A 12,827-nucleotide genomic window follows, 5' to 3' on the forward strand; every position below is an offset into this window, starting at 1 on the left:
CAGACCAGTATCTCTTTGAACCTCCGCAGAGCCTCAAAATCCCAGCATTCCTTGCACAAAATGGCGTCCAGCGTGGATTGAAATTTGCCAAATATAACAAATTTTGGCGTTTTACTAGTTTCGGTCGTTAAGTACAGATTTTATTTGGATTCCGTTGTGTTCAGAAGACAGCCAAGATGGGGAGGAGGTCAATCAACACCACCAAGAGTGGGAAATACATGAATCCCACCGACCAAGCCAGTGAGTACTTCAGTACCTTGCAGAAAATAAGTTGTCCATTTTTTCAACATCATGCATGCCCATATAAATTATGATATATGTTTGTTATCTGTAGTCTTGTTAATATTTACAGAAAAGTTTGAAGAGATTCAACAGTCACGTGTGATTATCAGTTACTAGAACATTCTTCAATTAGTGATCTTTGGAAAGGTAACAAACACATACCTCCAAAATTATTTTCGACGTCCACTGTACGTCTTGAGTACGTGCAATGTACAGTGGACGTCGAAAATTTGAAGGTTCTTGTTTTGTTACCTTTCTAAAGTCGCTGACTGAAGAATATTCTGATAACTTAGCTTGTCTGAATTTGACGAAGAAGCCGTGTATCATCCATCCATAATAATTTCTATATATGCATTTTATGCCAGCAAAATTTGTTGACAACAATATTCTGACCCTTTTTTCAGGAAAAATGGCGCGAAAGAGGGAACTGAAGAAAGTAAGTATTGCTTTGGCTCTAATATGTTCATCTTATCTCATTGTATTTGCTTTGAATTTTATCTATTTTCCTTGTACATGTAGGAGGGAAAAGGTTTTTGCAATGTTTTAAGTTTGCCACATTGAAACAATTCTGTAGTACAGAAAAAGAAGTCATGCCATTGATTGATGCAGAAATTTGTGGTGCCAAGATTTCTTGTTGGATGGTCACCGTGAAAATTAAATCACCACAAACATCTCAAGATTTTTGTATATTTCCTCTCGTCCCATTTTGTAGTATCCCCAATTTGTTTTGAATGTTGTAGGACCTTTTTGGATGTCAATTTGCAAAGACGAGAAAGCGTTGATACACAGCCTCACTAAAGTGTTTCATTTCACCCATTAGAACAAGAAGCAGCGAATGATGGTTCGACATGCAGTACTGAAGTCCAAGGACCCGAAACAGATTCTGGTGGACATGGAGAAGCTTGACCAGATGGGTGAGCTATCTTTTTAATTTGGTCCAACTACTACAAGTAGACATAAGTACAACATACTAATTTGTATGCCTTATGTACATGTACCTTGAAATGAAGCAAGCATTTGCACCGCCTTCACAGGCCGCTCCACAAATTTCATAGATAAAAAATCTATTTACGACTTGCATGGTTTGTTATTATTACTAGTAAAATCATACTTTTGTATAATACAAAAGTATAATTTTGTCTGACATATTTCAATAATAAAAGCAAGAGTCCAATTTTGGCCGCTGAACGTCTAGTTGAAGGGAGGAGCCTCAGTAGATGCCATATAACAGTTCTACATTGCTGAAAAGTTTTGTTTACGAATTGTTCCTGTTGATTTCTTCCCTCAGAGTTTGACTCTGCTCAGCCCATTCGGCTGAATGAGAAGGTTCTCAGAGACAAGAGGAAGAAACTGAGGGAAACTTTTGACCGTGTCCTGAAGCTATACGTAAGTACAGTAACTGTTATAGAATTTATTAGCATTTGATTACATCTTTACTTACTACACGATATGACATTATTGCAACAATGTTCAATCACTCTAAGGAGTATGTAGTATTTTTTGAGTACTTTTCTTTATTAGAATGGATTATGACAAGTCAGTGAGTCTATCCTGCAGGTATTCATCTTTTCACATGTGGAGTTAGACATTTTTATCTCCATGAAATCCATGAAAAATGGAGATATAGTTTTGGGTGTGTTTGTCTGTTTGTGTTTCCGCACCACTCCAGTCAGCATAACTCAAGAGCCTCTTGATGGATTACATTGATATTTGGTATGTGGGCGGGTGTTGTGAAGCCAAAATTCCAGGTCGATTTTGGGTCCCCTGGTATGTGACCTTGGTACTGCAGCAGAACTTCAATTTTTGTATCTTTTGACCTGGACGTGCTGTGGTCTTGATTGTTGGGTGGCAGATAGCTTGTGATGTAATAAAGAAGTGGTCTAGGTTTGGCCCCCTAGCAGCTTCCTCTTTAACTGCAGGGGCATTTTTTTGTTTTGCACTTTTCAGGAAAAAGAGGACCCTACTCTGTGTGATGAAATGAAGAGAATGATGGTAGAATATGAGAGGAGAAGACAACAAGCAATCACATACTTCGGTAAGAGCAAGTACTTCCTTCGGCCACACCAATTTAATTTCTTGGTGAACAGATTTTTATTCCCCCCCCCCCCCCCCCCCCAAAAAAAAAATCATGAAAACAGAAGGCTGATTTTTTTTTTCTAAATTTTTTTTTTTAAATAAAAATCCGTTTACCAAGAAATTAAATTGGTGTGGCCTTATAGTCATTCATGACATGACCATTGTGAATTTGCTACTGGCCTTTCATCAAGTGAGCAGGAATGTTCAAAGTCTAACCTATTTATTTCTATTGTTCCAGAGTCAGTGAAACATGCCCAGCAGGTTACAGTGGAGGACATCCCTCTCCCGGAGCAGCCAGACCTTCCACAAAGTAGGACTGCATCATGCTGCAATACTATACTAAAGATGGGAACGGGTTTTTTTCGCGTGAAGAATGTTCGCGTACGCGTGGAAAATTTTCGCGTGGAAAATTTGAAATGGAGAATTTATTTATAGGTTAAAAATATCAAAGTATTTTTATCATCAAAATTTTTCTCCCTTGTGAATTGACTTGAGTCCCTTGGGAATCAACTTGTTTTTTTGTATTTTTTAGATTTCAAAAATCCTTTGAAATTTTTTGGGTGTGAAACCTTAGACTTGTAATCCTTCAATTCCCTTCTGATCAACTAATTAGCGTATTTCTCCATTTCAAATTTTCCACGCGAAAATTTTCCACGCGAACGCGAAGATTCTTCACGCGAACAAAACCCCAACCCACTAAAGGTATTAGTGACATAGGCCCAATTTAGACACAGTTTTCCCCGACAACTCCTAAAACCGCCGACATCTGGGCAGAGATGTCGGGAGTCATTTATACACACCAACAGGAAGTACTGGAGGACACCTGTCGAGTTGGAATGCAGTAGTGATACATCGTTATAAATTTCATTTCAAGCTTAAAGTCTGCTTCCAATAGTACTTTCAATGACATTTGTTAACTTGTTAGAATATATCTTTGATGGCCTGATTTTATCGATCATTACTGTAAGAAATGGTTTCCTCTGTGCTCTGTCCTTATGTGTCATAGCCTGGCCTGTAAGGCACCGTAAAATTACTTATACTCCCTGGGAAGTTTTGATAAATTTCCTTACTGGAATAAATCGCGACCAAAATGGGTCACTTGATCTCCACAAGTCCGCTAATTAGCCTAAAACCTGTTCCCCAGATATCTGGGACCCGACACATTTTGTTTAGACATGCGCTGAAGCTGTCGGGGACTCCCGTTGAGTTATCGGGCAAACACTTTGGACATGTCGGCTGAAATTTTCCCGACATCTGGAAAAATCCTCATTAAGACCATAAAATTCCTGTTTAGACGCAGAAAAAGGCTGTCGCCTTCCTAGATATCTGCAGTCCAGACATCTAGAAACCCTGTGTCTAAATTGGGCCTTTGATATAATTGGGGTCAGAAAGCCACAACCTCACCATCAACAAACAACTGTCTGGTTCACTACACACGTACATTGCAACAACAAAAAGATTTACTAGCCCCTAGCTTCCAGCTGGGACACCTCTAAACTGCACACTCAATATTTACTGCATTATTTTATATTAATGATAATAATAAGTTTATTGCAAGTTCTTGGTCGTAGGCTAATTGCAAGTACATGTACATGAAACATGGAAGGACGGACAGACAATTGGTAACAATATAGCATGTGACTATTCTAGTTCAAATACTAACACTAAATTCTATCTTATATTGTATCATTCTATGAATGGCCTAAGTGTTTTATTGTCGTATTCAGTGTAATTGTAATGTTGAGTGGTCCGCAACATCAGCTTGTCTGCCTGGCGTTCAACTGCGTATTGTCTTGTTGCAATTTTTCAATGAAGAATAAAGATATAATATATTAGTCTATGGGGCTGTGTGGGTCATGAATTTACTATCAGGCATGAGCTTGTTAGATCTAGAACCCATTTTTTAATGTCCATACCCAAGACTCCTGTATATCGTCACTGACTGATCACGTTTGAATATTCTTCACTATGGTTTCTAACTGTTATTTGATATTTTTGTGTTTTTCAGATGTGTCGATGATTCCTCTGCCCAGTGACATTCCCCTGCCAGGAGCTCAACCACACTCCATCCTCAAAAAGACTAGTGCCTATGGGTGAGTATGGCAAATCTAATCTGTAGTCTCCTTAAAGGGCATAAGACACCAATGACATCAACATTAAGAATTTCCTGAAATTACATAAAACATAATACTATAATTGTTTAATAACATAGAAATGTTCACAACATATTCACACTTCGGATGTTATTGAACATCGAACCATGAAAACATCATACCTCCAGCTTTTGATTCTTCCCACCAGGTAATTACATTAATCAGTGACTTCCCCAGTCATGACGTCACAAGAACATGGAGCCGATTTGGAACTTTGCACAATGGTTCGGAAAGAATGTTATTTTTACAAGAAAACGAAATAGATATTGTTATGTCCTTTAATTAAATGATATCACGATAACAAAGCTCTGTTTGCTCATTATATAATGTTTTTTGCAAGCCGTTGTGTAAGGTTCTGAACCGGCTGCCGTGTTTATTGTGACGTCATGAGTGGGCATTAGTCACTGATTAATGTAATCACCTGGTGAGAAGATCAGATAAGAATAAAGAGCTGGATCCATGGAAGTATGGTTTCTGATGGTTCAATGTTAGATAACATCAGAAGGGTGTGTATTTGTTTTAAACGTTTATATTCCTTCAATGATGCTATTCCTATTTCAGATACATGTAATAAGAAAATGTTGTATTATGGTGTCTTATGCCCTTTAAAGGCACCCAGTCGGGGCCAGAGTATTTTATAAGGCTTGAAATCTGGTACATTGTAATATTCTAGTTGCTGTAATCTTTGCGAAATTGACATTTAATGCCACTCTACCACATTTGCGTGCGGATTTCTTATCAAGAGTGCTCAAAAGCGGCACAAAAATTAGCCGCATGGTGATCTTTTAGTTTCACGCACCTAGTGTAAATAGACTGATACCATAGCCCCGCCCACCTTCGTCAAAACTTAGAAATGCAACATTAAAACATAAAATGCTAATATCTGACGGACATGTAGTCACTCTCTCATTGGTCGAACTGCTAATTGTGATGGACAGTCAGGATTAGTCTATTAGGGCTTGGATTTTCTATCAGTTCTCACCACACAACAACATCGTATCTTTGCTCCTTTAATGTCGGATAGTGTTATTGAAACTTACTATGTAGAAATGACTAGACATAGAGTTTTTCTAATCGAGTTTCAAGCCTCATAACATGCTCTGGATGCCTTTAACATTGACTTTAGTATAAAGATCTTTCCTAGAGTAAGGAATGGGCCAGTCATTATATAGATGTGCTTGAGTTGAAAGAAAAAGATAGAAACAGGTAGCTTTTACATGTAGGCATTGTATCTTCTCTTGTTGACATCTTACATGGACCTGTTTAACCTTTAGCACTCTAAAGTAGCCGTTTGGCACCCGATTCCCTATTGAGTTAGGCAGCAGAGAGAAGGTTAACTGTCTTCCTGCTGAGATAGCCTTTTGTACGTAATATATGTTGGTTACCAGGGTGCAAAATACCTGGTTGCACGTTGCACAGTGCAACAGGATTTTGGTTGGTGCAAGTTAATTCCAAACCCAGGTAGCGCAGTGTGCAACCATATATTTTGAGCCAAAGATCTTAATCGGAGCCCTGGAAGCTCACAAAAACACAGTGTCTCACTCATAAAATCGGTAAATCTTCAATTGAAATAAAGAAATCAACACTTTTTCGTTTTAAACCATCCAAAAATCTTCATAGATCGTGAAATTTGAGCTGAAAAAGACGAAAACACACTGCCCTCGGCTAAACAAGATGTTGTTAGGTCAATGGGAACACAATACTATCTAATTTATATTTTGAAATATTAGTAGTATTATACGCTACATACGAGCTTAATTTGAAGAAATCGGTGAATGTTCATGGAGCAACCTGAAATTTGGATGTGCAACCTAGCATTTGCCCTAGGTTGCAACATAGGCAACCTGGCTCAAAAAAGTATTTTGCACCCTGGTTACACTCGTCTGGTAGGCAGCAGGAAGAGAGTTAACTTGACATTAGAAGTTGATGTTTTTACCTTTCCTTTCCTGACTACAGATATGACCGACCACCCCACGGCCCACCTCCAGGCCTTCCCCCAGGGATCCCCCCTGGTAAGAAACCCCCAGGCCCCCCTCCTGGCCCTCCCCCGGGCCCCCCTCCCGGCCCACCCCCCAGGTACATGCTGGATGAGGACATGGAGGATGACAGGGATGAAGATGATGAGGCGTATGATCCTGAAAAAGGTAAACACATCTTTTGGATGTTATATGTTGAATAAATGCGCTTTTGCTGTTGCAATTTTTTGTAATGGAGCAAGAGACTAAAGAATTTACAGCAATGTTGCAAAGCTAGATATGACGTAAATATAAATAGGCATTATCAAGTTTAGAAGGTTGTAGTATGGAGGCTTGTGTATTTGCAGAAAATATTTTCAAATTGCAGAACAAAATTTTGACATTCTGCAATATTGCAGAACACTGAAATAAAGTATTTCTACCACTGTTTGATAAAGCATAGAACTACAAAAGGGAAACCATGCTCCTTAATTTAGTTATTAACTGTCTGCAAGTTGACAAGTCCCTTGAAGTAGTCCTTAGGAAACAAGTTGATACCATGGATTTTGTAGCACCGGTAAGACTAGATTGTCTCCTTGGTTGAGAGACTTAAGCGTTGATAGGGAAGTAAATGGAGGAAGGAGGGGTTGAGATGCTTGAATACTGGCGTCGCGGTGGCGTAGTGGCAGGGTGTTTGGCCCCAGAACCCAGAGATACCGGGTTCGAATCCGGGTTCCCTGATTTGTCCCGTTAACGTTGTGCCCTTGGGAAAGGCACTTTACACGACTTTCCCCACTTTACTCAGGTGAAAATGAGTACCTAGCTTCGGTTAGGGACGTCCCTCGGATAGGACTTGAAATGGAGGTCCCGTGTTTGAGGAGAGCCACACCTCTAGCATGTTAAAGAACCCAACACACTTATCGAAAAGAGTAGGGGTCCTTCCGGTGTGTGTGGATCATATAAATCTGTCCGGATATGCAGCTTGTACTCTTCAGTACAAACCTGGTGTGTTACGCCTTCGTGCGGTTTACCGGGTATGCAATACAAACAAACAAGCAAACAAAGACACAAGCGATTCTTGTTCAACTCCATGCTTCTTTGTTTAGTTTGTTAGGTTTACACTGATCCTCTCTCTGCACAGTGGAAGACAGTTGATATTGAAAGATTTTCAATTTTATATTGAACGACAGGTCTTCATGAAGACATTGACATTGATGCTGACCTTGATGATCTCCATGACGATGACATGGATGATGATGATGACGATGATGATGAAGAGTTTCATCACCGTGACGATGACGATCTCCCCAGGAAAGACGATCCAGGTAAGATGACCTCAATTGCGACCTTGAACTCAACAAATAAGTCAGACTCTTGTTTCTACCTTTGTAATCCAAGGTACATTGTATTGCATTATGATAATGTCAGATCATAATGTCTTATATTATATGAGGAACCTGCATATTTAACCTTCTCCCTGCTGCCCAACTCTGTAACCAATAGAGAATGGGGTGCCAAATGGCTACTTCAGTGTGCTAACGGTGTTAATAGATTAGGACTGATCACTACTGCCACCTAGCACAACTGAACCAAACTGCAGTGTGCACACTCAAGGCACACAAGATGCCCCATTGACACTTTGACATTAGAATTACTCCAGGACCTTCACTTAGTGATGGGAAGCCGCTTATGTAGTACCTATTATTATCTCCATGAAAAATGGAGATATTGTTTATGGGTGTGTCTGCTTGTCTGTCTGTTTGTTTGTTTGTTTGTCTGTCTGTTTGTGTTTCTGGACTACTGTAGTCAGCATAACTCAAGAGCCTCTTGATAGATTACGATGATATTTGGTATGTGGGCGGGTGATGTAAAGCCAAAATTCAAGGTCAACTTTGGGCCCCCTGGTATGTGACCTTGGTACTGCAGCAGAACTTCAATTTTTGTACATTGTATGTTTTGACCTGGACGTGCTGTGGTCTTGATTTTTGGGTGGCAGATAGCTTGTGATGTAATAAAGAAGTGGTGTAGGTTTGGGCCCTCTAGTTCCAGTAGCAGTCATACTGTCTCAGTTAATGTTCACTTGAATAATGGCCTTCGTTAATTTCCAGCGAGGAAGGTTCGTTTTGCGGACGATGATGGGGGAGACGAGAAGATTCCCCCGGGTATCACCCCGCTGCAGTACAAGATGTTGAAGATGGCGGGTCAGCAGATTCCCAAGAAGGTAAATTACAGGTTTGCGTAGCAAAACCTTTCTTGGATCCGTTGGCATGTGTGGTGGCTGCCATCTTGAATTTGTGACGTCACAGGGTTGCCATAACATTTTATTGGGAGGAGTGTTTTTTTGGGTCGCTAGCGTTCTCTCTATTTTTAACAAATCGGAACACAACTATCACACATTCAACTCAAATAAAAAGAAAAATTCAATACCAATTCATATTTATAAAAAGACCATGTAATCGCTAAACTAACATAGCAAACTTGAAGTATATGTAGCACAAATACTTAACTCTAGTTTGCAATAAAGTTTGCAATAAAATTCCAGTTTGTGTTCTTTCTATTTCCAGTTGCTTTTTTAGAAATTATAACTGATATCCATTTGGAGAATAATGTTTGGGTCAGGCCACACCAATTTAATTTCTTGGTTAACAGATCTTTAATTTTAGCCAAAAAAATCATGCAAACAGAAGGCTGGGGTGAAAACTCGCACCTGACCCTGTTCACTCCCTGAAATTGTGTGCACCAATGTACAAACTTTCCTCTGAGATTCTGTTTTCCAATCTAGCATTTTTCTTTAAATTCCGTTAACCAAAGAAATTAAAATGGTGTGGCCTAATAGATGGTTAACACTGTGCTGCCCATGCTTTTGTGGTGTACTCTAAGTGGGAACATATCGTTGTGGTTGAGTTACTGGTACATATGCATATACCTACAGGCTGATACCACACACATACCACAAATGTCTGGGCATTTACCTGTTTGTATGACCGTTATAATACCTGCTCGATGTTTCCTTGATAACAGGGAGAAAAGAAGGAGGATAAGGAGGATGACTCAGATGAGGAGGAGGCTGAGGGTCCCGTCTCACGACCTCAGCTGGAGCCAAAACAGGGCCCACAGCTGCCGACATCTGGGCCACCTGGAGCCCCGCCTGGAGCCCCGCCCGGCCCGCCAACGGGGCCACCTCCCGGCCCACAGCAAAACCCGCCAGGTGCACCCCCTGGACCACCACAAGGACCCCCCCCAGGACCCCCGCCAGGGTTCCAAGGACCAAACCTGCCTCCGGGTCTCAGACCCCCTCCCCTGCGAGGACCCCCTCCTGGACCCCCCAGAATGCCCCCTCCAGGCCCCCCTCCAGGGCGCCCCCCTGGTGCACCCCCTGGCCCCCCTCCAGGAGCACCACCCCTCCTTCGAGGACCCCCTCCCAGATTACTCCCTCCCGGCCCCCCTGGTGTACCCCCTCCCCGAGGCATGCTCCCCCGGATGCCCCCTCCCGGTGCCCCCCCTGGCATGCCCCCTCCTCCCGGCCTCTTACCCCCCAGCAACCCCAGCGTGCTGAGTGCCCCTCCCAGCCTCATCAGCCGACCAATGAACAAAGAGGACTCTGCCACTATCGAAAAAAAGCCGACTGCGACCATCACGGCCAAGCCGCAGATTCGAAACCCGACGGCAGACGTCACGAAGCTCGTGCCCGTGTCGGTACGCATTAAACGTGATAATAAAGGAAAGAAGCAGAAGAAGACGACGGCCGTACCAGTCAAGCGAGCGACGGCGGTTACGGTCCCCAGACCGCCATCAGGGCCGGGCTCGGGGAAGAACACAGACGAGGCTTACGAGAAGTTCATGAGGGAGATGGAGGGCATCTTGTAGAACAGGTTCAGCACTTCAGGTGAGAATCTGATTCAAGAGCATTATTTCAATACCTCTTATGCATGACTGTGTGATTTGCCATGTAAAAAATCGTTTTTTCTAGTTATTGTATATAAGTACTGGTTAGTTCTGCTAGTTCATTTTATTGACGCTGAAGAAGAGTGACGGATGTCACTTGAAACGTCCGGAAATAAATCTCCGAATTCTTATCCAGTTGTAGAGTCTGAATTCTCTTTATATATCTTTACCTGGATGTCTAACCCTCACCAACGTATCTGATTCAAGAGAAAACAACAGATCTCGCCCACAAATACGTACATACACACTACTAGTACTACAAGTACATACTGTGCCGTGATCCATTTAATGCATGCCTGACTCATATCATTGGCTGGCAACTTGTTTTCCAAAACATGACACTACATTTAAACATCTAATATAGACATCCACCAAATATGTTTTATCATTATTAAACTGTACTATCATCAGCTATTCCAAGAAACTCAGCTTAAAGTTAAACATTTGAGGGGAGGGGTGATATACAAGTTTTTGGGAGAGATTGATACACAAGTTCATGCAATGTAGCTTTTTTAAACAGTATGCAAACAAAATAGTTGTCTTCTGAAAGTACTGCTAATAGGGGTGGATACCGGTTCGCTGGACCTGATTCGGACCTTTATAACATCCAAGAACCGAGTCCAAAAAACCTGAAAGCCTAAAACCTGAGTCCGAAAAAACCTGAACGAAGTACAAATATATGTTTCTATTTTATTTGATAAAAAGTGTTTTGAGTCTCCCCTCTGACAAAAAAGGCATTTAAAATGAGTGTAACATTCAAATATCAAACACTGGTATATCTTGAAAGTCTTCTCACCAAGAAACTTTTCTAGTTGTGCGTGTCAGTATTAATTCTCTATGCTTAATATTGGTCTAATAAAACAAAACATCAACTGGACAGGATCAGGTCCAGGTTCAGGTCCGGACCTGAACCTAAATCTCTGGACCTAAACTTGGACTTGGACCTTATTAAGCCGAACCAGTATCCACCCCTAACTGCTAATATGTCTTTTTTAAAGAAGTTCAGTGTAATCTTGGCCTATTTTGCCGCCACTCAATTATGCCTGCATGGTAGACATAAAAACAGGAAGATAATACATCCTCAAAGCCCAAACAAAGGGAGGAAATGATATGCATTAGAGAATGCCTCGCAACATTTTTCACCCTTTGTGTCCCATATCCTGTAGGAAGCCGGGAAGAATTGATGACGCAATTGACATGATTATTTGTAAAGCCTCCATGCATAATAAAGCAAATGGACTAGTCAGGCCTCTCTCCTCAAGTCTGTGTGACAAAAGAAGCCATTTTGTTTGCCGCTGGTAAATAGTGTCTATTGTCATACGGAAAGAAAAATCTTCCCAGCTATTTCCTTCCTCTCTTTTCATATGGATGTTTTTGGTAAGCGCTGAGCTGTTCGGAAGTGGTTCAGAATGAAGAGCTTCTATCGTTCTGTGTGTGTTAATGGAATTAGGTCAGGAAATAATTGCTGTGGTTCCTTTTCCTTTTCTGTACAGAAGTCACTAGTCTTTTTGATGTGGAGAGGTCTCCAGGGAGTCCACTGTCGCACCGGTTCCGAGAAGGATGTGTCCCAACGACCCACACTTGGAGGAGAAACACATGGATGTATCCTATGTCGTCTGCGTCTGTCTTTCACCGTGATAACAGTGTAGAGTTGCGTTTTCGTTGGTTCTGATGTATATTCGATGTTAAAAGGTCCTTGTCTTTTCCCCAACGTAGTAAAAACACACCCAAAACTTGTTAAAACGTCTGCATCCGTATCAATCAAGACATTTCAATTACATGTAAAAATACTCTGTATACTTCATTCGTGCAAAGAGTTCATTTGCGTAAAAGTAACTTTTTTAAAACGTTGGGTGAAAACTAGGGAAAAATATGGGATTTTGTTGGAATGTAGTTTTTTTCCATTGTTAATAAATGTTTCTGAAAAGTCGCTAACTTGCTGATATTACTTGTCCTTGTTAAAGATAATGTACTACTACTAGTTAAACACCTTGTTTTTGTATCTATATACAAGAGCTTGAAAAGAGAAATTTCTGTGACTTTAATTCTTTTTCCCCCTTCTTTTCATTTTTGCATCACCATGCAAAACTTCAAACTTCCAAAAACCAAAGTCAAAAGACAGTCTGTTTCTGAACTTGTGCTCCTTTGAAGATACCATACCAGCAAGGAGGTTTCAATCTTGATACCACTTAAAGTTGTTAACACCCTCATATCAAAGTAAGAAACTCTAACATAATCTCCAAGCAGATATACCGGTGGCAATGACAGTATCCAAAGGGCAAAAGCAGTATCCATTGGGCCACCGTATTACTCCAACACCAAGAAAACATGCTGGTATATTTGCAGAGGAAGATAAATTGTGGCAGTGAGCTAGCATCTTGGAATGTTCCATAATCAAAGTAAGAAACTCTAACAT

The 12,827-nt window shown here is 41.0% G+C and overlaps 1 protein-coding gene across 1 annotated transcript; it reads left to right on the plus strand.

The window, feature by feature from the left end:
• Positions 1-33: 33 nt before the first annotated feature.
• Positions 34-12,341, plus strand: LOC136440024 (WW domain-binding protein 11-like). The gene is made up of 12 exons (XM_066435769.1): positions 34-240; positions 687-718; positions 1,103-1,196; positions 1,571-1,668; positions 2,230-2,317; positions 2,597-2,668; positions 4,367-4,451; positions 6,468-6,655; positions 7,657-7,791; positions 8,575-8,687; positions 9,488-10,352; positions 11,905-12,341. The coding sequence occupies exons 1-11, from the start codon at positions 177-179 to the stop codon at positions 10,331-10,333; spliced, it is 1,815 nt and encodes a 604-aa protein (XP_066291866.1). The 5' UTR covers positions 34-176; the 3' UTR covers positions 10,334-10,352; positions 11,905-12,341.
• Positions 12,342-12,827: the final 486 nt, after the last annotated feature.

Source organism: Branchiostoma lanceolatum, chromosome 8, assembly GCF_035083965.1.
Source record: "Branchiostoma lanceolatum isolate klBraLanc5 chromosome 8, klBraLanc5.hap2, whole genome shotgun sequence".
Taxonomy (NCBI): domain Eukaryota; kingdom Metazoa; phylum Chordata; class Leptocardii; order Amphioxiformes; family Branchiostomatidae; genus Branchiostoma; species Branchiostoma lanceolatum.